The 23,777-nt window shown below is 61.4% G+C and overlaps 1 protein-coding gene and 1 long non-coding RNA gene across 4 annotated transcripts in view; one reads left to right on the top strand and one right to left on the bottom strand.

Annotated features, from left to right (window-relative positions):
* KCNH6 (potassium voltage-gated channel subfamily H member 6) overlaps positions 1 to 15,646 on the bottom strand; it is a 34,175-nt gene extending 18,529 nt beyond the window's left edge. The window contains exons 1-4 of one of the 3 annotated variants that reach the window (XM_063354604.1): positions 15,391 to 15,646; positions 12,020 to 12,250; positions 3,526 to 3,681; positions 65 to 174 (exon numbers count right to left, since the gene is read on the bottom strand). In XM_063354604.1, coding sequence (XP_063210674.1) covers positions 65 to 174; positions 3,526 to 3,681; positions 12,020 to 12,250; positions 15,391 to 15,466 — 573 coding nt within the window. In that variant the 5' untranslated portion in view covers positions 15,467 to 15,646. Of the gene's footprint in view, positions 1 to 64; positions 175 to 3,525; positions 3,682 to 12,019; positions 12,251 to 15,390 lie in introns of those variants that run through there. The other 2 variants (XM_063354605.1, XM_063354606.1) reach the window with 2 other exon arrangements.
* Positions 15,248 to 23,290, top strand: LOC134524507 (uncharacterized). Its single transcript, XR_010073598.1, has 5 exons — positions 15,248 to 15,424; positions 21,821 to 22,328; positions 22,403 to 22,502; positions 22,577 to 22,740; positions 23,040 to 23,290. It is a non-coding gene; the product is annotated as an uncharacterized LOC134524507 (long non-coding RNA).
* Positions 23,291 to 23,777: the final 487 nt, after the last annotated feature.

Below are 23,777 nucleotides of genomic sequence, written 5' to 3' on the forward strand. Positions count from 1 at the left end.
CGGAGGAAGAGCGCTGGGACCTGGCCTGAGGCATGGGCTTATATCAGACAAAGGCTACGGTTACCTTTCCATAGTCAATGGCTACTCCATCAAACTCACTGGTGGGCAGAGAATTCCGCTGGATTGTGAGTCGCCGCAGGGACGGGAGACTAAACTTCAACCTCCTACCTTGACCTTGTTAAAAAGAAAAACAAAACACAAGAGAGACAGATGTAACCTAGCTGCACGTGACGGCCGGAGCGAGATGGGGCAGGGCGGTGGCAGGGGAAGAGGCTACGGAGAATTTTGGGTGGCTTTGGGGGACCTAGGTGCCGCATGGCCCTTCCTCCTCCAACACACTCACTGTTCCCATGCCATCACATCACCGTGTGCTCAAGGGAAACCCTGACCTGGCAGAAAGCACCGCTGGGCGGGAGGAGAGTCCCCTACAACCGCAGATGCAAGACGGGAAAGGTGCAGAGCATCCCTAAGCCGGTTAAAGAGGTTAAAGCCACTTAAAGGATTTGGACCTGGAGGAAATCGAGCCTCTAAATCTCCTTGGTGGGACTTGGTGGGGAAAAAAAACACGCGAAAGAGACGGTAAGTTAGCAAAGCATTAAAAAAAGTAGTTCTGGCAATTTTGTTCATAGAGTTGTTCTGGATTTTAGGTGAGAGGTGCTGGGCCAAAGAGTGGAGGTCCTTTGCCGCCATCACAGGCAACCAGGAGACCACCTTGACAGAGCCTGGGGCCGAGGCAAGGGCAGCCGGGGCTGCAAGAGGTTGCAAAAGGCGTTCAGGAGAGGAAAGTGCCAGACATGGAGAAGAACCAGCAGTGCCCACAGCGGGACCCAATGCCCCGGGTCGCGACACCCAGTACAAAGTCGCTCATCCTCTTCTAGAGCTGGTTTGTGGGGGAGACGGCGGCCACCTGCTACTACAGGGTTAGTGTGAGCACCCAGGCTCGCACCCCGCTGCCTCGGGGCCCGGGTCAGCCCTGGGCCTCATCCGACCCCCAGCAGCACCAGTTGTACTCACCAACTGGACCAAAACCTTCCCCAGGCAAAACCCAGGGCTGGTGAGCCAAGACCCCGGCGCAAGAGCTGAGCAGAGAAACCCTACGCGGTGACAAGGCTTGGATTAGCTCGGCTTCACCCTACGTTAAAAGTTAAGTTGCCTAAATCCAGCATTAGGTGTTCCTGTGGCTGCCTTCCCCTACGTCTTGTCACCCCGCTTGCGGCAGTACCTCTTGATGGCACAGGGAAGGGATCCCGGGGCACGTGGGATGTGACACGCGATCCGCAAAGGCATCGTCCTCGCTGGGAAAAAGCAGCACGTTGAGGAGCTGTTTGGTTTTGGCAGGATTTGCCCCGACACACCGCCGAGCCGCTCGGGCAGGCTCCCCACCTGCCCAGCTCCCCGCAAATGTCCCCCACGGATGGGGGCACCCGCACGGGCTCCCTCTACTCGCCCCATCCCTGCCATCCAGAGCAGCCCCTCAGCTGGAAGAAGGAAAGCAGCCGCCTTCCCTTGCACACCAGTGAGCCAGGGACCGGCAGCGCAGCCGCCTGCGGCCGTGTAATTAAAGACTGAGTCAGAAAACCCGTGCACGAGAGACCGATCTGGGCTGGCGCCAGCAGCTCTGGCCTTTCCGCACTCCCCGGCGCTGGAGTGGGAAACCCGCGCCACGCTCCTCGGGATGCGCAGCACAGTCTCCAACAGGCAGGAAAGCAGCAGGTACCCTTTTTTTTTGGGTGCCTTCTGCAGGCCAAGGTACATCTCGGGGTGGGATGGGGTACGGATGCATCGTATGTCGAGACGTACTGAGAGGTGAGGGGGCTGCAAAGCAGCCTAATTTTAGGAATTAGGATTTCCTCCGCAGTCCATGCATAGAGGCTAACTGGTACTAAAGCAATACACCAAAAATATGAATCTCGTCACTTCATAGACATGAGAACACGTGCACAGGTTATATATACATTCACACGCATGTGTCCGTAAGCCCCGTGTGCGGATGCCTGGCCTGAGGATATATAAAACCCATCACCACACACAACAGCTCCGCTGGTACCCGCTGCCACGCACGCAAACACCTTAGTGGCTCCGGGATGTATATATGCACCGAGTGTGAATAGATTAAAACTCACATCACCGTACCGATACGACGGGCAGTGTGAAGGGTCTCCGTTGGTCCCCGATGTGGCCCTGGCCCTGGCCCTGGCTTTGGTCCCGCTGTGCCACCCTATGTACCGTAGCATAGAATCATAGCATCGTTTGGGTCGGAAGGGACCATTAAAGGCCATTTAGTCCAACCACGGGCAGGGACACCTTCCACTAGACCAGGTTGTTCCAAGCCCCATCCAACCTCACCTGGAATTTTTCCAGGGATGGGGCATCCACCACCTCTCTGGGCAACCTGGGCCAGGGTCTCACCACCCTCAGTGTAAAAGAATTCTTCCTTATGGGGGGACAGACTTGTGCTGCTCCCACACTTTGAGCCCTGCCCTGCCTAAAGCCTCCCTATAGCGACCCACGTCCCCAGGGAGTCTTTGCATGAAGATATAGGTAGGATTATTTCCCTGCATAAAATATGGGTGACGCACTGAGGAGTGTATGGCAGGGGGATATTTAGAAGCTCCAGCTCTCCTTCCCGTGGTCAGGTCTGACATCTGCATCCCTGAGGATCCACATCCCCTGGAGAGCCTCACCACGGCTTCCCTTTGATCCAGCCTTCCCAAAAAAGGGAGTTTGAATTTTCCACTGCCTCCAAAAGCCCCACAAAACCTCGGGACGAGCCTGGGACAGCGAGGAACAGCCCAAACCCAGGGCAGGCTCAGAGCCGTCCCAGTGCATCCGTCCTTGTGCCATTCGCCTGTGGTTATGTCCCCATAGCACAGCCCTGCTGTCGGTGACACCAACTGCCCCCTGACACCCCCCGGTGAACCCACAAGCGGGTCCTGCCCCACACCAGCACCTCCTGCCCCAGCCAACATTGTACTACACAAAGGAGGAGCGGAAAAGAACGTTCCATCATTAAATATGGAAAGGCCGCAGTGAGGCGGGGGTTGCACGGAGGGGCTCTATGGCTCCGCTCGCAGCGAGACGCCCTCGCCTTAAAAATGCACCATCCCATGCAGGGGGGTCTGTCCCCACCCTGTCCCCATGTCCCCGGGGGTTCGGGAGGGGTGTGCGGGCAGGTCTGCGTGCCAGGGGCAGCGGGGGGAGCACAGCTGGCTCAAAACCCCTTTTTTCACCCAGTTCGTGTTTGGCCGGATCCGTCCCCAACCCGGCGGAGCTGTGGCTGCAAAACCTCAGCTCCTGGGCACTCTGTGGGGCTCAGCCCCACAGCGCAGGATCCTGCCCAGCCACTGGTGCATCCTTCAGCCCCCACGAGCTCCTGAGAGAACCGTGGGATGGGGATAGCCCCCAGGATGCTGCACGGCCCTCCCGCCGTCCCCACCGTCCCCGAGGATGCTGCGCTGCCCTCGTCCCCACCGTCCCCGAGGATGCTGCGCTGCCCTCGTCCCCGCCATCCCCGCTGACACCTACCTCTGCGCAAGCTCTGCGACAGGCGCTGGTGCAGGCTCCGGCTGGCGCTCTTGGCGACGAGCTGTGCCAGGTCCTCGAAGTTGAGGATGAACATGATGACGACGCCTTCCTCGTTCTTCACCGGCACCACGTCCACCAGGCAGCGGAAACACGAGGCTGCCGAGCAGAGACAGGCTCAGGGGGGGGCCGCGCAGGGGGCTCTGACCACCCACCTGCCCCCCCCCAAAGCACTTCTGGCAATAAAAATACATTTTTTTAGCCCTGGGATGGGTGTAATCCCTGCTGGTGGGGACTGGAGGGTCTGGAAGCCGATCTGAGCCCTGGGAAAGGGCCGTATCTCTGCAGCATCCCAGCTCGCACCGGTCGCATCTTGCCTTTTTTTTTTTTTTGTCCCAGACAGTCATTTATATTAATGTACTTTAGAGCAGCAATTAAAGAGTAGGTAATTAAGAACTCGGAAATCCCAGGTAGTGGTTTAACCTCATTAAGCATGCTGCTTGTAATCACGTCATAGCTAATTGCCCCGCAATCACCAGACAGCTTTTTGGGCCTGATTTCAGCCATCTCGTGTCCTGGATGTGGGCAATAGAGGTGGGGGGGCAACCGTGTGCCCCGTCTCAACGCCGGGCAGCTGGACCTGGTGCGATTGGTGTGATGGTCCCCAGGGACATCCTCTAAAGGCACTGGCATGGGGCAGTCAGGCACAGGCTCATCTCACTCCTGCCATGGGGAAACTGAGGCACAGAGGGGCAAAAGGACTGGCTCAGTGTCCTGGGAGTGGGGGGGGGCTGTGAGGAGGACCCCGAACATGGCCACAGGGCATGAGGCTGTGTGGATTTGCCTGTTTGGTGCCAGCTTGATCCCATGGTCCTGCTTGTCCTGGCAGTCAGGCACCAGTTTGCGATTCCAGGCACCCAAAAATACCTTCAGGCCTTTCCCAAAGCAGCAAGTGGAGGATACAGGGGGGTTCCCACGCCCCTTGCCAGCTTTATTCCCCCCAAATCCTTCAAAAACCCTACCCGAAGGTATAACCACCATGTGTTCCTTCCTTGAGCTGTCTCCTGTTGCTTTGGCACCGGTGGGAGCAGGACCCCCCGAGCTGCAGCCACAGCCCAGCTGGAAAACCCCCCTGACCCCCCCCCGGGCTCCGACCCCAAACCTCCCAGAAAGGATGGAGCAACCAGGTACCGCTGTCGGCCGGTGCAGAGCAAAGCCACCTCCTCCCGGGGCAGTTCTTGCCCGTTGCGGATCCCTGATCTCGCCTTTTCCCTTTTCCCCCTGCTCTGATTACCAGGGATTAGCGGATCCGGCAGGGATGTGCTGCCCGATCCGGCGCTGTCCCGCTCTCCCCACGGCCGGGCTCCGGCCGGGAGGGGGATGTCGGCCTTTCTGCGTATAATTTTAAGGAGCTCAGGGCCTCCCGTAATCAGGAGCAGATGGCCGGCATCGGGCAACTTCAAAATCTGCCGTGACGTCAGGGATGTGCACATAGACACACACACACACACGCACAAGAACGGGAAAGAAATGGATATGGTGAAATCCGTTTAAAGGGCCCGGCAACCGGGATTATTTCTTTCTTTCTTTCTTTATTTCGTCGTTGTTCACCACAGGGAGACGAAATCCACTTAAACGCGTGAGCTGGGGAGGAGGCGGGAGGTGGGGGGGGGGGATTTTCAGCAGATAAAGCGGTTTCGAAGGGATGCACGGGCACACTGCGGGCTCCCCGCGTGCAGAGCCAGCAGGGACGGAAAGAAATGGGCTCTTTTCCCTCCCTTTGTCAGGGTTTTTAGGGATCTAAAAGGCGAGGGGTGTCCTTTGGGTGATGCCGAGCGAGGGAGGTGTCCTGCGGGATGCCAAGGTGGCACGTGCCCGGCGGGATGATCCGGTGCCACTCCTGGGATGCTGTGGCTCTGCCGGTGCCGATACTGGTGTGTGCAGGGGGTGCGCACGTGCGCGCCCACTCGCCTGCGCGTGTGATGCCCAGCGGCACTTGATGCTTTCTCCTTTGGTGTGTTATAAAATGAGGGGGTTTTTCCCCCCACAGGTGATTTCAAAGCATCACCAGTTTCCCTAGGACCTGAAGCCCAGCGGGGTTCACTGGCATGGGCTCCATGCTCATGGCATCAGCTCCGTGTTTTCCTCCCCGCGACTGGGAATCCTGGTCCAGATGGCCTGGATCCTGACCCCCGTGCTCTGCCCTGCTGCATCCCTTTCCCTGCTCCACTTCTCCTTCCTCAGCCCCTCCGTGGTGGTGCCTCTGAGCCGTTCTCACGGGGGCCGGATCCCGCGTCATGGAAAGGGTTAATCCTGTGGCCCATGCTGAACAGCTGAAAACTGGGCCCCAGTTACATCCAGTTGGAGGGATATCGGGAGCAGCTGGGAGGAGGCTGGGGTTGGGTTTGGGAGGCAGCTGGTGCCGGGTTTGATCCTGCAAATCTGGGAGGTGCTGAGCCTGAGCAGCCCTGGCTGGGGCTGCTGCGAGCCCCCGTGCTGATCCCTTCTTAAATTAAATACGTAGCCTGTTCCTGTTGGAAGGGACCTACAATGACCGTCTAGTCCAACTGCTGGACCAGCTCCGGGCTGACCAAAAGTTAATTGGGTGTGGGACCCTCCAAAACCAGGGGAATTGCCCCAAAAGCAGCCCCGCATGCCGGGAGCGCGGTGCCTGCTCAGACCCGTGCCCCATGGCATGGACGGCGTCAAGGGGATGACGGAGCATCGGCGCCGGGGGTGGGAACAGCGTGTTCCCTCAGCCCAAAGACAAGGCAGTCCCCCAGGATTTGGGGTCTCTGGGAGCTGGGATTTGGGGAACCCCCAGCTCTGTGGAGAGGCTGCTGCTGGGAGACCCCTGGCACCCTCTGCCATGACTCGGTTTCCCTGCAGCGAGCCAGCCTGGGCTCTGAAAATGCCAAGTGTCCTCCTCCTTTCCCCCAAAAACCAGGCACCCCAGACCTGCCACGGCGCTGGTGGGCTGAGCCGGCCCTGGGAGGGACCCCAGCTCCCGTCCTCGTTCCTCGATCGACTGTCTCCATCCATCTGCCCGACTCTTCCCTTCAGCTGTTCAGCTAATCTGTCTCCATCCATCTAATTTTATCCAGCCGCCAAATGATCTCTTGGAGGAGCCCCGGGGGCATTCGCAGCTCCGTGGCTGCTGCCGTGGGGCTGCCCGCGCGCCCGTCTGGGGCGAAACCCAGGCCGGGGGCTGCGGGAAGGGCTCGGCAGGAGGGATGCGACATGGATACTGTTTTGGAGGGTCCCACACCCAATGCGACGGGTTGGCACGGGCTGGGAAAAACAGCTCATTCCCTAAAACCCTGGGCTGGGTTGGGTCTTCCCAGCACCCAGCCCAACTCCCCCCAGGCCGAGCGCTCGGAGGTTTGCCCTTTCCGACCCATCTTGTCTTCTGACCTTGATAAAAGCAAGCACTTAATAACATTAAAAATGTCATCGTCGGGGGCCCTCCCTCCCCGGCCCTCTTATCCTCCGCGGCCGCCGGTGGTTAATGCATTTGTCGGTATCATCAGTATTAAACTAATCAACAGGACACGGGGGTTTCCGAGAGCCGGACACAAACCAGTATTGTTATGAATATTAAAAAAGCAAGCTATTAATCTGCCCTCGGAGCTCTTACCGAGTCCTTCCCTCTCCCCGGCCGGGAGATTTAATCTGCAGGGTCTCATGGCAGAGTGGCTAAATCTATAGTGGCATTATATAACGGAGGGGAGGAGAGGGGCTGGGAAGGGCACGGAGCGGACAAGGATGGGGACAGGGACAGGGATGGGGATGGAGCTGTGCTCCGGGGCTGGCTGGCACGCCCTGGGAGATGCTCGGGAGGGCCGAGCCTTGCTCCCATCCAGGGATAAATCAGTGTCGGGGCCGGGTAGAAACTTCAAAGGGAAGCGCAGATCGTTGGGAGGCCCTAAAGCAAATCCTCCAGGCGGGATGGAAAATGACGGAGGTGGGGGCTGAGCCGGTGGGAGACGGGTCGCCCTTGGGGCCTGGGGTGAGCGATGGGTGCTGGGGAGCACCCGCACCCGGGTCTGCATCCCCCTACACCGGCCCCTCTCCCCACACCCAAGACGGGCATCGGGAGACTGAATCCCGCTGGGACACCAGACTGGCAAAAATGCTCCTTGCAGCAACCCCTGAACTGCTAAAATGACCTTATTAAGTAACGGCGGCGGGACGGAGGTTACCCCTGTGCGGTGACGAACAGCAGGGATTCCCGCACTGAGCGGGGAGCTCGCTGCTCGGAAGCAGCAGCGGAGGGGGAAAACCAGGAGCGCCGGGCGGCTGAGGGTACCCACCACCAACGTGGCACAAGAAGGATGCCTCCAAGCCCGGCGGGATGTTTTTGGGGTGCAGGCGAGAGGATGCTCCGATCCCCAGGAGCCAAAAGGGGTCCCGGATCAATACAGGGGGTTGGAAAAACGCAGCTTAACCTCTGCCGCAAGTGAAGCCAGCGGCCGCATCCAGGCCCATGGTCCTTCCCTTCCTAAATCCCCGCCGGCCGCAGGAATTAGTCCAGCTTAGCGCGGGGCTGTGCGGCCGAAGCTGCAGCACTGACGGCGTTTCCCGGGGCTGTCCGGCCATCCCGAGGGCCCCGTCCCCATAGCACATGGGGCCACCTCGCACTGGGGATGCAGCAGCCGGTCAGGATGGGGATGGACGGTTTGGGGTGGGAACCGGGGGCTCTGCCAGGGCAGGGATTTCAGGAAAAAGCCCCCGAGGAAGCATCCCTGGGGCTGCTGGGGATGCTCTGGGCTTGTCCCTCTGTTAGTGGGACATCTGGTCAGGGCACAAGGCACCCAAGGAGCAGCAGAGGATGGAAAACGTGTCTCTTGCAGCTTTTCGCCCCGATCGTACCATCCCCAGAGCAGAGCCGGGGCAATGGGGGTGGCTGGAGCTGCGGTGCAGCCGTGCCAAGGACAGCAGAATCGGCCCCGCAGTGCAGGATCTCCGGGACTGAAGATTTGTCATTGCGAGGCGGGATGTTTATAAGTCCCCGTCTGGAGTCGGGCCATGGTGTATGTCCCTTTCCCGAGGTCACGGCCCGACTCTGACGAGCCCAACCCTTAAAGAAACGCAAAGCAAATGGCCCTGGCTTGGCTTAAACCCCACGTTTTTGCACAAGCAAAGAGCTCAAGCTGGGGTCGGGGTTTTGTCAGCTGGCCATGCCTCCCTGCTCCTCCGCCACCCGGGAGGTCCCCTCCATCCTTGTCCACCCCACGCAGCAGCAGCAGAGGCTCCCTGGGGCTGCCGGCACTGTCCCCCGGCCCCAAAGATGCCAGGATCCGGCAGCCACCGGTGGGATTTGCCCTCCTGCTTTCAGTGAGCCCACGGGGCACATCGCACATTGCTGTTTATAAAGCTGTACGGAGAAACCTTGGCCGGATCCATCCCCGTCTGCCTCAGCCAGGGCTTCCTGGCAGCAGCCGATGGAGGGGTGATTGCCACGCTGCAGATGTGCCCCGGGCTGGGGACAGAGTCCCCCTGTCCCCTTTGCAGTGACACCCCAAAACCCATCCCTGCCCGGCCACCAGCCCCGCAGGCACCCCACGGGGTGCTGCCGGGGGGGGACATCCTGGGTGACACCAGGTGCCCCAATCGCTCTGCAATGTCCCCCCTCCTCCCGTAGCCCCCGAGGGAAATCCCGTTTTACAGCACCAGTGTAACGAGTTTGACGGGCTGATCTGGTCCCTAATCCCCGGTCCCAGGGGACCGGCACAAACTGCTGCTGCTGGAGGGGACCAGCTGTGGGCTCTGCCCGGCGGGGGGGGAACGGGGACAGAGGGGCTGGGGCTGCAGGCAGCGGCTGCCCCACCAGCTGTTCCGGCTGCCTCAGCCCCACATCTCCCCTCTCCTATTCATACGCAGCGCATTCACGCAGATTAAGCAGGTCCAGGCGCTGCCAGCTGCTGCCGCCAGGGCCATGCCAGCGCCGTGGCACACAGCACCTGTGGCCACCAGCCCCGCTCTGGGGACCCCCAGGGCTCTCGCTGCAAAGCACGTCACCCTCGGGGGGAAAAAACGCCAACCCTGGATGCATCTCAGCCCCGCCAGCCCCTTGGCATCGTCCCCAGGGGATGCTGGAGCAGACTCAGTTCAGCCCTGGACACCGCGGGGAGCGTGTCGCCGGGGCTGGTGGCCCGTGGCTGCTCCTTGCTGCGGTGGGAGCTGATCCCGTAGTGACCCCCCCTTGGCTGGGGCAGCCCCAGCTGTGCAGCATCTTGTAAGGAAATTAACTTTTCACTGACCTCCAGGCTTTGAGCGGGGACTTAGAGCCCACACGTGCCGTGGCCGGGCTCTCCCCTCTTTCCGAGGGCTCTTTGGGGGCTGTCGTGGCAGGGAGGGACAACTGCCCTTGCTGGGATGGTCCCATCTTCCCCAGCTGGGGTCTGTTCTTGGCTCGATTTCGGGGGTGGGCTTGCTGCCGACACCCATGGCTCCTTTTATAATTGTCTAATGACAGCAGGGGTGTCCCGGTGAGGACAGAGCAGGGCTGCCCTCAGGGACACGCATCACACCGCGCAGCATCCTGCCCGTGCATGGGCAGAGCCACCCATGGGTGCCCCCTTTCCCACCTACCTCCATCCATCCCGCCCTGGCCCTGCCGGGGCGGGGAGGCTCCGACAGGCAGATTCAGGCTATAATATTGTCTTTGGCAACCAGAAAAGCGAGGAAACAACCCCGCGAGCTGCAGAGCCGGGAGTACCGCAGTGATAAACAGCAGGTCGAAGCTGGAGATTGGTGCTGCCGGTATGAAAAGGAGGACAGGCGGGTTCGGAGCCTCCGCCGGCTAATTAAGCAGCAGCTCCCTATAATGCGACGGCCTTTTCTTTGCCGATAAGACCCATTTATAATGGGCTGAGCGGTTGCAGGCTGAGTGCTGGGGGGAAACAATCGGAAAGCGTATTGCTAGTGGGGCTGGGTTTTAAAAATAGACATGAAGGGCTTGCTTCTGGGCTTTTTCTTTTTTTTTTCCCCTCTCTCTTTTAATTTTTTTTAATAAAAAAGGGAAGAAAGCAACTCGGAGCTGCGCTGCGAGTTTCCCGTGGCCTAGAGGAAGAGCAGGGCTCCGAGGAGAGCGCCGAGCATCCCGCGAGCCCGGCGGGAGCGCTTCAAAGTGAGGAGGATGGCGTTGGATTGGGCTCCCAGCCCAGCATTCCCCAGGGAAGGCTGGGGAAACCATCCCGAGGGAGGGGAGCAGGGCTGCACAGGCTGTCCTCGCCACGGCCATGTGTCCCCGTTGGGATGGGAGCAGGGGGACAGCACGTGCCCGCTTCTCCTCGTGCCTCCCGGGCTGCGCTGGGCTCCAGCCAGCCCCCTGCAAACCGCAGCGGCCGAGGGGGGACTCGCAGCCCAGCCCTGGCCCCGCTCCCCTGCCTCGCAGGACCGACCCCGCAGGGAAGAACCTTGGCTGGGTCCCTCGGCCAGGACGGGAGGAAAAATTCTATGGGAAACACGACTGGTGAGCGGCCTCATCCTGCCACCACGCAGGGTCCAGCCCCGCTGGGTTCACCGCGCGGGTGAACAGGCAGGGCTGCTGCCGGCGGATAATTCCCGGGGCCGATACGCTGGCACCTGGATGCCAGCCCAGGAGATAGGGTCTGGGAGGGAGGCCAGGACACCCGGGTCCCAGCCCCAGAGATAGGGTGCCGGGCTGGGAGCCAGGGCTCCTGCCTTCTCCTTCCCTTCACTTCCAGTTGTTTCCCCTGCACCCTGCTGCCCCGGGAGCTGCTGATGGCGGGGTGCAGCCCCTTGCTCAGGCCGAACCCCCATCAATACAATCTAAAGCCATGGGAAAGCTCCGCAGGTTGAAAAAAGGAAATCCTTAACATTTTTAACCACTAGCAAACACCCGATCTACATTCCCCCTGCCCCCGGGAGCCCCGTCCTCTCGGTTTGCAGCATCAAGCACAAAATATTTATTTAACTTCCTGCAGTATTAGAACTAATCACTAGTATTTTCCATCAAAGCTTCATTTTCATCTTAACATAATTCCATCTGTGCACGCACAGCCGCATCCAGCTCGCTGGAAAGGCGGCTCTGAGGCCGTCAGCTGCACCCGCTTTTGGCAGAGAGGGGGGGTCTGTTTCATCTTTTCTCAGAGCACACACCAGGAGACCCATGTCCCAGCCCGGCTCCTCCGTGGGCTTCCCACGGGATCCTCATTCATGATGCAGGGATCCCACCAGTGATGCCACGGGAGCTCTAAGCCATCACAAATGAACCAATTCCCAAATAATCTGGCAACAACTTCCACCACTCGAGGTCCCAGCACCCCCAGTGCCCCATCACAGCAGAGTCAGCTCCATCCCGCTGGGAGCCACCATGGATTCACCCTCGGCAAAGCCCCAGGTCTGGGTGCAATCCCAATGCCCTGGTGGCATCAGACCCCCTTCGCCTCCCACCGCCGGCTTCCGACAGCCCAAATCCCGCACAGGTGACACCTCCCACCACCGGATGGCCCCAAAAAGCGACTCTTACTGTCTTTGCGGTAGTAGAGGATCTCGAGCTTGCACTCCTCGGAGCCGAGCAGGGCCTGGGTGAGCTGCGCGATGGAGCTCTTGGTGGTGTCGGGGCCGGTGAGGAAGTCGCAGGTGCAGGGTCGCTGCATCACCTCCACGCGGGAGTAGCCAAACATCTCGCAGAAGCCGTCGTTGCAGTAGATGATGGCGCAGTTCTCCATCTGGGCGTTGGCGATGAGGAACTTGCGGTCTGCGGGGAAGCAGGAGGCTTAGGAGGGTGGTGGGGACCCGCAGGGACAAGGGACAGCTTGGGCAGATGGGGAGGGTGCTTGGGCTTTTTGATGCCACCCGCCCTGGGGCTTGTGTGGGGACGGGCTCCCCAGGGACACCGGTGACAGGTCTGGGGGGAGGATGGCTGGTACCAGCCCACACCACCCTGGGTGCTGCCCTGCTCTTCAGAGAGAGAAAATTCACCCAATTTCATGTGAATCGGTGACCATGGGGACAGGGGCACCCAACGGAGGGGTCCCCAGTAAAGGCAGTTTTTGCTGGGGTGGGCCCACCCGCACAGCCTCGACGTGTCACCGCACGCACGTGGGGACTTGCTGCCGTCTGATACATGGGCGATCTGTCCCCAGCCGGCACCACAGGCAGAGGGAAGAGCTGCAGCGTCCGTCCTTCCTCGGGAGCTTATCAGGGACCTGAGTTATCTCAGAGACTTCCCACCCTTGCTCAGATTTGACTGAAGTCAGGCAAGGGGCGAGAGGAGGAGTGAGCGTGAGGCCTGGCTTCGCGGCAGCCGGGTGAAACCCATCACACTAATGATTCTCCTAATGTTTTATAGGATAATTGTGCCTTCGGGCTGAAGCTGAAATCCAGACCCCGCTGGGCTGCCCGGCCCCTGTACTCGAGAAGAAAAGGGCTCAGGTGGAAGAAAGGGGAAACTGAGGCAGGGAGCGGTGCTGCCCCATCCCCTCCTGGTACTGCAGCCACCCGGGCTGGGCTGGGGCCGGGCTCGCTGTCGTGCCGGGGTGTGTGGCAGTGCTGCCCAGCCCACATCGTCCAGCCCGGATGGAGCCGCTTCCGTCTTTATCCTGGGGGAGACCCATCCTAGAGCTTCGATTTGGTTTGATTTGTGCTTTTTCTCGAGGAAACTGGGGGCTGCTGGGCTGGGGAGGACCCTCTCTAGGACAGATTTGCTGGGATGTGACGAGGGGCTGCAGATGCTGATGCGATGGATGCTGCTCCCCGCCCCCCCTGCAGCATCTCCCTCAGCGTTTGGCATCGGCTCCGGGCTGGAGCCGGAGGCTGGTCGGAGCAGAGGGTCCATTTGGAGGCTGCCGCCCAGCCCAGACCCCAATTAATCTCCTGGATTACCCAGGAATGGCATCTGCAGCCTGCGCGCTCCAGAGCCCCGCTGCGCTCCAGCCTCGCGGGGAATTTCACCCAAATGCAGGAGAAACCTCCGCATGGCTGCGGCACCCAGCGCCCGGCTCGGTGGGGTGGGGGGACCCCTCCTCGGCACATCGGGGCTCTCCCTAACGTCACCTGCAGAGTCCCCACACTGGAGGATGCCTCCCAGTAAAACCAGTGCCCCCCCAGGGATGCCGCACGGAGGTCTCCCGCTTCATCCCACCCTGTGACATCCCTTGGTGGCCCTTTGTGGGGGACTCCCATCCCAGCACCTTTCCCTCGCCCACGCCGGGCTGACGCTGGTGCCAGAGCTGCAAACAGCACAAACCACCGCGGCCAAATGTTTCCCAGTTCCCTCTTCCCGATCCTTCTCTATCCAAATCACTCTGCCAGCTGGAAGGCGGCACAAGGAAGGGACCTTCCCTCAAATCCTCACTCCTGGGGCGCGCTCCCTGCCTGTGATGAAGGTTTCCCCATCCAGGGCCAGCGCCACGGGCCGGATCCAGGCTGGATCCAGGCTGGGCTGGCGCAGGACAGGATTTACAGGGCTGGTGGTGCCGGAGCAAGCTGTGCCGAGCGCAGGGGATGTGACCAAGGCCGGGATGGGAAGGAGCTGTGGAGCCAGGTCTCTTTGGAGGGGATTTTCACCCCAGATTTGCTTTCTGCCCTGCCCTCACCTGCACATTTGCCCCATGGTACCGGAGCTCTGCGCCAGCCCTGGCAGGGAAGCGTTGGGCCTCTCCAGCTCCAGCAGGGACTCACCGGGTGCAGCTGCACCCATGGGAGCTGCAGGGAGGGGGGGCGTGTAGGCACCCATGAGATGGGAGGACGTGCCGCTGGTGACAGTGATGTGACCGGAGGGGGGGCTGGTTTGGTGTCTCCCAACACCTGTCACACCGCGGAGCTGTTGCGGGGGAGCGCGGGGCGATGTTTGGGCAGAGCCCAGCTGGTGCCCGACATGGCTGGCAGAGTGCAGGCAGGGAGCAGGCAGGGAGCAGGCAGGGAGCAGGGGGCCTGGCCGCTTCCCCGCTGGCACGCTTCGCCGCGTGCCCCCGCTGCTCCCCAGCCGCCGCTCCCCAGCGGGGACTGATAGGAACCAGGGACAGTTTTTCTCGCTTTCCGTCCCCAGGGTCACGTCACTCACTGCCAGGGCAGGCAGCGCGGATCTGGCAGGGATGGCAGCGCCAGGGATGTTTGCCCACCCGGCAAACTTGGACACCGGAGAGAAAAACCACAGCGCGCTGGGGCGGTGGGGGGTGCACAGCTCCAGCGCCCCACAGCATCACCCTGGGCACTGCTCTTGGGTGTCCCCAGTCCCCTGTGCCCCCTCCCCTCGTCCCTGCCTGCGTCGGGGGGACCCATCGGGGTGCCCAAACTGGGAGCGAAGCCCCCGCCGCCTCCACCCCACAGCTCCCCCCCCCCACCCCCAGCCCCACGCAAACCCCAGCCCTCCCCGACGCGCACGAACTCTTCGCTATATTCGCCACGAAAACCAGCCCCAAAAAATTCATATAAAGGGATTACTCCGAGCAACAGCAAATGGCAACATCTCACCAGGGACGGCTGCCTCCGAGCAGCGCGGAGTTGAAGGCAAACAGGCAGCGAGCCCGTCCGCGCTGGCGCACCCCCCTCTCCCCCCGCCCCGCCACCCCGGGGACCCCCCTCCCCGCCCGGGGACGACGGGGGGCCGCGGTGTCCCCAGCCCCCGGGGGACCCCCGTGCTGGGACCGCTCGTCCCCCTTGTGTCCCTGTCTATAAATACCCGCGGGGACACTGCCTGGCTGTCACCCACCCCTCTCCCCCCCCCCTCCCCTCGGGGAGGTCACAGGGGCGCCTTCATTTCCCCGGGGACACCCTGCGGGTGCTGCCCTCCCGCCTGTACCCCAGCCCCCCCCGCTCCCCGCTGTGTCCCGAAGTTGGGGGGCCGCCCGCAGCCGCGGAGGGAGCGGGAGCGGGGCCGGGGGGTGCGGTACTCACTTTGCCCTTCAAATTTGCGGATGATGGTGTCCAGGTAGGTGTTTTGGGGGGCCACATGGCCCCGGCGTACCGGCATCGCTCCGCCGCCCTGAGCGCCCCGGGAACGGCGGAACTCGCGGCGGGGGCGGCTCGGAGCGCGGCCCGGCCCCGGAGCGGCTCGGTACGGCCCGGCACGGCGCGGCCCCGCTCCGCCTCACCCCAGGGCTGGCCGAGCTCTGGAGCCGAGCCGGCCCGGGGCTCCCATGCTCCCGGTGGCCGGAAGGGGGAACCCCTCCGCCCGCCCTGCCGCGCCCGGCTCCGGGCGGGGGCGGCCGGGGAGGGTGAGGATGGAGAGGGGAGGGGGGAGGAAAAGGGGGGAGGACCCGCTTGAAAGGGGGAGAAAATAATAGAATAAAATAATAAGAGTAGAAATCCCCAAAGAGCTTAGTCACCGCTGTCCCGGCCCGCCGGAGGCTCCGGGGGAGCTCTCAGCAGCAACAGCTGCCGGCCGGGGAGCCGGCACCCCCCGGCGCCCCCCCGGTCTCCCCGGTACCCCCCGGCATCCCGCGGCACCGGCACCCGCACGGCACCGCCTGGCACCGGCCCCGCAGGCGGGGGGTGCTCCGGGGCGAGAGCGGGGGGGTGGGGGGGAGCAGGTGGGTGCTGGGGAGGGGAGGTGGGGTGCTTGGGGGGCTGCGGCGGTGGAGGTGGGGGCTTTGCGGGGGCTGGGACAGGGAGTGCAGGGGGGGTGGAGGTGGAAGCTTTGGGAGGCCGGGATAGGGAGTGCTGGGGGGTGGAGGTGGGGTCCTTGGGGGACTGGGACAGGGGGTGATGGGGAGATGGAGGTGGGGTTCTTGGGGGGCTGGGAGAGCGGGTGATGGCGGGGTTGGAAATGGGGTCCTTGGGGGCTGGAGTAGGGAATCCTTTAGGAGATAGAGGTGGGGGCCTTGGGGTTATGGGGGGGATGGATGTGAGGTCCTTGGGGGACTGGGGCAGGGGGTATTTGAGAGGATGGAGGTGGGGTCCTTGGGGGGCTGGGGCAGGGGGCACTGGAGGACTGGGGTATTGGGACAGGGGGATGTGCTGGGGATGGGGGGGATTGATGGGAGTGCAGGTGAAGCGTGCTGGGGGCGCTGGGAAAGGGGGTGGTGAAGGAAGGGGTGCTGAGGTGCTGGAGGGGGTGGTGAAGGAAGGGGTGTTGGGATGCTGGGGGGGGGTGAAGGAAGGGGTGCTGGGGTGCTGGGGGTGGTGCTGGAGCAGGAGGGGCTGGGGGGTGCTGGGAGCTGGGGGGCGGGGATGGTGAAGGAGGGTGGTGATGGGGTGCAGGGGGTGGTGGAGGAGAGGGTGATGGGGGGCGCTGGAGTGCCGGGGGTGGCAGAGGAGGGGATGCCGGGGTGCAGGTGGGTGGAGGGGGGAGTGCAGGTATTGCTAAGGTGCAGGGGGTGGGTGTGTGGGGGGGTGCAGGGGCGGCGGAGGAGATGCCGAGGTGCAGAGGCAGAGGAGGGGGTGCAGGTGGGCGCAGGTGTTGGGGGGGGGGGAGGGGGAAATGGGTCCAGGGGTGCAGAAGCAGAGAAGGGCGTGCTGAGGGGCGCAGGGTGCGGAGGGGGGGTGCAGGGGTGCAGCAAGGGAGGGGGTGCCGGTAGGCGCAGGGGGGCAGAGTAGGGGGTGCTGGGGGGTGCAGGGGGAGGAAGATGGGGTGCGGGGGCACGGAAGAGGGCGTGCGGTGCCGGGGTGCTGGGGATGCTGGGGAGGAGGTCCTGGGGTCCCGGAGGGGTCCCGGGGGGTCCTGCGGGGGTCTCGGGGGGGGCCGGGGGCCGCGGGGCGGGCGGGGCCCCGCGCCCGGCGCTGTCCACTGGAGGCGGTGCTGAAGGGCCGGGCCGGGGGGGGACGGCGGCTGCTGTTATGGGGGGCGCTTTGCATGGGGGGACCCGGCCCGGCACAGGGCTCTGCGGGCACGGAAGGTCCCTGGGGGACATGGAGGGTCCAGGGGGTCCTGGGAGCTCTGGGGGATAAGGAAGGTCCAGGTGGTCCCGGAGTTGTGGGGTCACAGAAGATCCCGGGGGGTCTGTAGGGTACAGGGGTCCCCGTGGGTACCCAGGTCTCTGTGGGACACAGGGGTCCCACGGGGATGCTGCCCTGCTGGAGAAGACTTCAGACTAGCCCCAGGTTCAGCTGTTCTCCTGCCCACCTCTCCGTGCCCCCCAGGGGTGAAGGCTGAGGGGAGCAGCTCCCTTTCCTCCCTGAGAAATCCCCTCTGGCCGGCCCTCTTCTCCCGGGGGCCCACTGCTAAGGACAGTGTCCACGGAGGGGCTTTCTATTATTATTTTGTTATGCACAATTTTTCAGGCATGAAATTGGTCTAAGAGGATTATGGTCCATTATCATCAGCAGGAGTGTTTTGCTGGGATTTTCAATTAATATTCCAGTATACCTCAGCAATACACATGGGGGCCAGGCCGTGCCCATGGGGCACTCGACCCGCAGCGTTGCCTGCTGGAGTTGCCTCCTGTCCCCGGGCCAGCAGTGCGAGTGGGTGAGCAAAGGCAGGTGGCCTGAAAGCCCATTTCAGAGCCCTGGTGCAGCTTTTATCTCCGTCTCTCATAGAAGTAAGCCTTCCCCCAGCGGAGAAAAACTTGTTCTATTGTTGAAGAGGGTGAAAAACCCATTATCTCCCCCCATCCACTCTGCGCACTGCCTCTGCCGTGATTTACTGCGAGTCGTGGAGGATGTTTTGCTCTATATTACACAGATGCAGCTTAATAGCATGGGGGAGGGAGAGGGACATGGAGTCCAGGCTCCTGCCTTCTCTGTTTTCTTGTTGATATACTGGGTGACTCGAGGGAGACAGCTCTGTGCTGCAATTTCCTTGCTAGAAAATAGGGACGCTGGTCACTCGGCCTTGTGAAACCTCTCTGAGATTCCTGGATGACCAATTCTGCAAGGGAAAGCAAACTATTATTACTACAGCTAATATGACCATAATTATGATTATTAATCATCAGGCAGTCAGGATTTAAGGTTGGCCTCCTGCCCTCCTCTCATCCCATAAATCAGTCCGGGATGTTCATGGACACATCACGTGGACGCGGATGTGTCTGATGATAAGGGCACGTGCTGGCTCCCAGCCCTCCCCGGCGGGGAGCGGGTCCGCAGAGCGGAGCGCAGGGGCGCCAGCGGGGCTTTGGGCATGGGGCAGGGCACAGGCCCCCCCTCCCCAGCCCCTCTGCCAGGGCTGGGCCCATGGAGTGACCCCAGGAAGGCTTGTCCTGCTCTGGGTATGGCAGTGGGGCCACTTTGATTCCCCTTTCACCAGCCAGGGAGTCTCATCCCATCGCGTGGCTGATGGAAGAGCCTCTCTTACCCACCCGCTTCCCCACACAGCCCTCGCAGATGGCGTTGAGTCATGTCATTCCCTCCACGTTATTGTTGACTAAGCTCCAGGGGCATCCCAGTGTCCCCATGGCTCTTCTGATCCCTCTATGGCTCTCCCCATTCCCCCATGACTCTCTCCATTCCCCTATGGCTCTCCCAGTCTGCCCACAGCTCTCCCAGTCCCCCCAGTGCACCCCTGCAGAGCCAGCTCATCCACGAGGCTGCCGGTCCATGCCCTGCCTCCCTGCCCTCCTTGGAGCACTTTGTGCCCAGACTTCTTTCAATTCCCTGGGTCTTAAGCATATGCTTGCAGTTAATCCTGTGCTTACATTTTATCCCAAAGAGGAAGAACTGGGGTCTCTGGGCAAATTCTCCTGCTGTTCAAGGCAGCTGAAGGGCTCCCTCTAATTCAACCGAGCAGTAATCCTCTCTCTGCTGCCCTCCTCTCCTCCTCCTGCTCCTCCACTCAGTTCTTCCCTCTCCTCCTCAAGTGTTTTTGAGGTTCTGCTCCTTTCCCCATCTTTCCTTCCTTTTCACACCCCAGGGAATCAGTGGGAAACCACCCCATTTCCAGGACAAAAGGAGACCTGGGTGCTTCCCAAGGGTGTCCTTCCCCTCCCGGCTCCTGCAGCACAAGTGCATAAGGAGCCACCTGGGAGAGCAGGGAATTATAATCTGTGCAGGGAATTATTATAGTCTGTGCAGGGATTTATCACCCACCCAATGAGGGGCTGCCCTGGGAGGTGCAGGCGCGTCGGGCGAGGGGGTACAGCCGTGAAACGGGGTGTGGATTTGGGGTGGGAGGTGTGGGATGGAGGGGACAGGTTCCCACTGGAATCCCAACGCGGCAGCTGCCGGCTGACGCTTGCCGAGAGAAATGTTTGCCAACCGAGAGACGGCGTTTCTCCACATTTCTGTAATTAGAGCCGCACTGCAAACACAGCCGGCAAGGGAGTGACGGGGCTCTCGCCGTCCCCAAAGCTGTTTGCAGCCACCAGGGCTGTCCCCAGACAGGGTCGGGTGTCCCGGCTGCCTGGCACGGTTCATGCCCCTGCTTTGCCCTTCACTTTTGGAAGATGCTCCAGGGATGTGACAGGGGAGGAAGGAATTGGGGCTGTAAGAGGGTTTTGCAGGGGGAAGGATGCTCCTTGTCCTGGCTCCCTCCTCTGCCCTGCCACTCCACATCCTGGTGTGGTTTTTCCAGGCTTTCACCGAGGCACTGTTTGTTTGCTAAGTATAAAAAAGAAAATGCACCCAAAACAAACAACCGTTAAATGTGCAGCCAAAATTAACCCTCATCAGCCTGGGCTTTCTGCCACGCCATCCCAGGGGAGGCCCAATGGGAGGCTGCAAACCTGGAAAGGACTCGGTGACATTAAACCAAGTCATAGATGTTATTTCCCGACAAGAACCACTTCCCACTTGGAAGTGGCAGAAAAAGCTGCGGGGACTTGGCTTGGGCATGCGGCACGCTCGGCTCACGGCAGCTACACCGGCATCCTGCCCGTCCTCGCCGCATAACGGGGGAAACTGAGGCACAGGGCAGGCTCATGACTCACCCGCCGTCCTTGGGGCCGGGAGGATGGATGGGGCGAGCGGGCGGCTGCAATAACTCACGGCGATGCTGCAGGGAAGGCCGGGGAGGGCAGGACACGGCCGCGGGAGGGGGATGCTGGCAGCTGCTGCAGCGGGTCTGTTTGGCTGGAAACCCTCCTGGGCACGGGGGGGAGAGCAGCCCAGTGCCAAAGGCTTGGCCGCATGCTCCCCCCCTGGCCTTCGGGGCGGCTGCGCCTTCAGTCTGCAGCAATTCTCTCCCTGCCGCCTGCGAGGCCTCGGCGGGGACGGTGTCAGCTCGAGCGGGAGACCCAAGGGGTGGGGATGGTCCCCACTGGCCTGGGGACACGGGTAGAGACTGCTCTGGGGTCCTGCTGCCATGGCACCCTGAAGAAGTGGGGCTGGGGGATGCTGTCCCTGCAGGCTGGGGACTCTGTGGGGCTGGGGGATGCTGCCCCTGCAGGGTGGGGACTCTGTGGGGCTGGGGGATGCTGCCCATGCAGGGTGGTAGCTCTGTGGGGCTGGGGAAGGGGTCAGCCCGGCCCACAGCCCCAGGTGCACCCCCCTACACCGCGGTGAGGGTGGGACCCAGCTGGGTGCCCGGGGCAATGCGTCCACAGGGGAGTGTGGCAGCGCCCGGGTGCCTGGCGCTTGATGAAGGATGGAGGGGACATCGGGAGGGTGACGGTGTCATTTGGGCTGGACCTGGCACCTGTCCCCCTTGGTAGGGAATTGTAGCTAAGCCATGGGGCTGGGGGGAGCCTGAGCTTGCTTTGGGAGGGGTCGCTGGGGTCCCCCACTTACACCTCACCCCCAAATTCATCCTTACCCCCCCGCCAGCCCTGCTCAAGCAGCAGGGAGGGAAGGATGGTGCCAGCCAGGGCTCGCAGGGGCCGATGCCAAGGGCAGGGAGCTGGCAGGGATGGGGAGTCCCCGGTCCCTACCATGGCTCACCACATCCCTGCGACACTTCTGCTGTCTCCTGGGACCCCCCCAGGCTGCCTCCCCCCATCTCCCCTGCCCGGGGTGGCCCCCGCTGATGGCCCCCGGCTGCTGCCAAGCTGCGGCTGCATATTTCCAGGCGCTCCTTGTCCCTGGGGAAGGGGAATGCGAGGAACGCGGCCCCGTGTACCCTGCCTGCTCCTGCCCGGCCACCCGCCGGCTAAGAATAGACCTGGCTTGGCTGGGCCCCTGCCAGCGCCGAGGGGTGTGGGAACCCCCCCCAGACACCTTCCTGCGATGGATAATGAACATTAAAAAAATGGAAAACGGCTTTCTGTGGTGCCAAAAGGGTCCCCGAGCCGGTGATAGGAACTCAAGGTTTTTCTTGCTTTGAATTTGTGTGATTTTAAAGCAAATCTCCTCTCCGGGAGCCTTGTGCATGGGCAGGGTGCAGGGCAGGCCCCCGCCAGCCTGGGGTCCCCGCTGCTTCCTGAGCTCCCTGTCGAGGAGTCACATGAATTGAGGAGGAATCTCCTCTTTTTTCCTGCTCTTTTCCTTTTTTTTTTTATCTTTCCTTCCTTAGGGAGTAATTTCGCTGAGCCTCCTAATTTCAGCAGAAAGCATGATGCAGGAGCCAGAAGGCAGCAAAATCTCTCCAGATGTTATCGCAACGGGGAAGGGAAATCATCCTCGGTTTAAAGGTATCTCGTAAAACATTGCTGCCGGCTTGGCAGAGCCCTCATGGCACCTGCAGGCCCTCGTTGCCCTGAAAAGCTTCACCTGCTCCCCCCAGGCTTTGGCCCACCAGCTCCATTTAAGGTCAAGGTGGGAGTTTCAGTTTCCCCCTGAGCTGGGCTGGGCGTAACCTTGTAGCCCCATCTCCTGGGTGGAACCTTGGGCCTGTGTTGAAGGTAGCTTGGTGTCCAGCTCCATCCTATCTGCTCCATGGACCTTGGACCTGTGTTGATGGTAACCTGGTATCCAGCCCCATCCCATCTGCTCCATGGACTTTGGACCTGTGTTGAAGGTAGCTTTGTGTCTAGCCCCATCCCATCTGCTGTATCTGCATGGACCTTGGACCTGTGTTGAAGGTAACCTGGTATCCAGCCCCATCCCATCTGCTCCATGGACATTGGGCCTGTGTTGAAGGTAACTTGGTGTCCAGCTCCAACCTGTCTGCTCCACGGACCTTGGACCTATGTTGAAGGTAACCTGGTATCCAGCCCCATCCCATCTGCTCCATGGACATTGGGCCTGTGTTGAAGGTAGCGTGGTGTCCAGCCCCATCCCATCTGCTCCATGGACCTTGGGCCTGTGTTGAAGGTAACTTGGTGTCCAGCTCCATCCTGTCTGCTCCACGGACCTTGGACCTATGCTGAAGGTAACCTGGTATCCAGCCCCATCCCATCTGCTCCACGGACCTTGGACCCGTGTTGAAGGTAGCCTGGTATCCAGCCCCGTCCCATCTGCTGCATCTGCATGGACCTTGGACCTATGTTGAAGGTAACCTGCTATCCAGCCCCGACCCATCTGCTCCATGGACCTTGGGCCTGTGTTGAAGATAGCCTGGTGTCCAGCCCTGTCTTCTGGATGGACTGTGGGCTTGGGTTGTCTATCTGTCTCTGAGCAGCAGGTCACAGCTCAGTGCACCCATCAGTCACCCTTGTAGCCGTGTCTATTCCAGGATAGAGTCAGCTTCTATGTGGATTCTCTGATGTCTAATTAGGGCTGAGCTTGTGTCGCGGTCCCTGAGTGAGAGTGTTCAGTGGGGCTTTCTTTCTTTTTTTCTTCTTTCCCTCCAGAAAGCAATTTTCATGGAACTTATAGAATCTTGATGATCTTGGAGTCCTCTTTTCCTCCACTAATGGGGCAGAAAGCAGCCAGGCAGCTCCAAATTACCGGGGAGGAGCTGAGCTGGATGGAGCACACCTGCACCAGCCCATTTTCCCAGGCTGAAAATACACTTGGCTTCAAACCCAGCTCTCACCGTGCCAGGTCTCTGCTCCATGAGCACCGCGTTGCCGGGAAGGGGGGAGAGGAGGGCGCCTGGTGTGCCGGGATATAAAGCAGGCGCATCAGGATATGGCCATGGGAAGCACATGGGGTGAGCGTGGGCGGCCGGGGCGGCTGCTCCCTGGCTCTGGGGATCGCGGCAGAAAGACGAATGGGGGGGGTTTCACCTCCCCGTGGGTGCGCTGTGCTCGGAGGAGGACTGAAAGCAAACAAAACCCTGAGCGTGGGTGGGCAGACACCTGCCTTCTGCTCCTCTCCTGGGTGCGGTGAACCTCTCCCGGGCCTCAGTTTCCCTGAGCAAGACCTGACTGAGGGCAGAGGCCATCCGATGGGAGGGGGCCGGGTGGATCATCCCAGATCCCTTAATTTCCCCCGCTGCTCCGGGCTGCAGCAGATCACGGCTCTTTAAGGCTGCAATAATCCCCAGCCTGGGATTAGTTTTGCACCTAATCACTGCAGAACAAATACAAAGTTTTATTTACAGAAGCAGAAGAAAGACGGGGCGGGGGGGGAAAGCCTCAACCATG

The sequence above is a fragment of the Chroicocephalus ridibundus genome, chromosome 17 (assembly GCF_963924245.1).
Source record: "Chroicocephalus ridibundus chromosome 17, bChrRid1.1, whole genome shotgun sequence".
In the NCBI taxonomy this organism is placed as follows: domain Eukaryota; kingdom Metazoa; phylum Chordata; class Aves; order Charadriiformes; family Laridae; genus Chroicocephalus; species Chroicocephalus ridibundus.